At 61.0% G+C, this 1,522-nt stretch overlaps 1 protein-coding gene across 1 annotated transcript; it reads left to right on the top strand.

Moving 5' to 3' along the window:
• Window positions 1-742: 742 nt before the first annotated feature.
• Window positions 743-1,519, top strand: LOC104503130 (Ig-like V-type domain-containing protein FAM187A; the record flags this gene model as incomplete). The annotated part of the gene is made up of 1 exon (XM_010160047.1): window positions 743-1,519. A coding segment is annotated over exon 1 (777 nt), but the record flags the coding sequence as incomplete, so codon positions are not given.
• Window positions 1,520-1,522: the final 3 nt, after the last annotated feature.

The raw sequence follows: 1,522 nt of genomic DNA, 5'->3' as shown, positions 1-1,522 counted from the left end.
AGTCGCCCTGGCCGACTACAACCATCCCCCTCCTGCCCTCCGTGTAGAAACCACGAGGCACCTAACTGGTTCTCCTCAGAGGCCTGGTGCTTGAACGCTGGGCTTTGTGCCCTCCATCCTGGGGACACCGGTGTCCCTGCAAGCTGTTGCGGGTGCCGTTCCTCTTGCCTTCGCATTGCAAACCTGAGGACTAGCAGAAAGCCGAGAGCTGAAGTCTTAAACAAAACCACAAAGATCCCGGAGTTCAGCTGCCGTTGGAGGGGGGTCTTCTCTGTTTCCTTGTGCTTAGAGGGGTCAGAGCAACAATTAACAGTTACTGCACACGAGCCTTTGAAGAAGACTGTGGGGGCTCCCTTCGTCCCACCACGCTTCGCATCGCTGCGTCTTCCCTCCGTGGCTGTGCTGCACAACGCTCGTTGGTTGTCCGGGATACGGACAGCAGTGCCCTAGAGCAGCTGGGAGAGAGGAGAGGTTCTAGAGTCCGTATCCCAGGAGACAGCCTGCCCGGGGCGGGAGGGATACTCGGCTGAGACGGGATATTTCAGCCACTGTTTGAGCCCTGCTGTCAGACAAGCGCACTGCAGGAGGGGGTCGTTGGCAGACCCCATCTTTGTTGAGCGAGCTGGTGTGCGCACCGTCCCTGCCAGCGCTGGCACCGCTAACCCCGCGTGCAGGTTCCCGCCGGCCCTGCAGGACGCGGTGGCTGGGTTGGCTCTGCCGACGGCAGAGGTGGCCCAGCGTGATGGAGGCGAGGCTGCCAGGAGCCGCCGTCCTCCTCTGCATGGCAGCTGTTGCCCACGCGTTTGCGGTCGAAGAGAAAGGAGACGTGTTCAAGAGAACGGCTTGTCCTGCTTTCCTGATGTTCGAGAACGCCGCTTACTTGGCTGACATGACCTTCGAGCTCCCCTGCAACTGCAAGCCCGAAGAGGTCTCCTCTGTCGTCTGGTACTTCCAGAAGAACATGGGCAGCCATGAGACCACGGTCCTGACGGACTTTGCCGGCACCGTGGTTGTCGACTCGGGACATATCCGTGCAGGCAGCGACGTGCTGAAGCGTTTCAGTATCCGGATGTTCAGTCTCATCGTCTTCCGAGCCCAGGTGACGGACTCGGGACACTACCTGTGTGGCACTAAGAAAGGGGACTTCTTCTACGGCTACGACGTGGACGTGCAGCCCACCAAGCACATGGTGGTGGCTTTTGTGGACAGGGGCCAGCACGTCCAGGATGACTACGCAGAGAAGGTCTTCAGCCTCTTCACCACCTTCTGGGACTGGACCAGATGCGACCGCTGTGGGGTGAGAGGCGAGCAGCGGCGGATCGGGCTGTGCTACGTGCAGAGCACCCAGCTGCACCCTCGCTATCGTAGCGCCGTGCCCAACGTCACGTCCTGCGGCTCAAGGGCTGTCCCTGCACATTTCCAGTGCCTTGGCTGCCTCCGGAGACCCGAGGTGGCCATCCGAAGCTGCCTGACCCCTTGTCGGAAGGCAGAGGTGCCCGAGGAAGGCGTGCAAGCCATCTCC

This window comes from Eurypyga helias, unplaced genomic scaffold (genome assembly GCF_000690775.1).
Source record: "Eurypyga helias isolate BGI_N326 unplaced genomic scaffold, ASM69077v1 C15776529, whole genome shotgun sequence".
NCBI classification, from domain to species: Eukaryota; Metazoa; Chordata; class Aves; order Eurypygiformes; family Eurypygidae; genus Eurypyga; species Eurypyga helias.
Note: the sequence above shows the minus strand (reverse complement) of the source record. Positions and strands in the feature narration are given on the sequence as shown.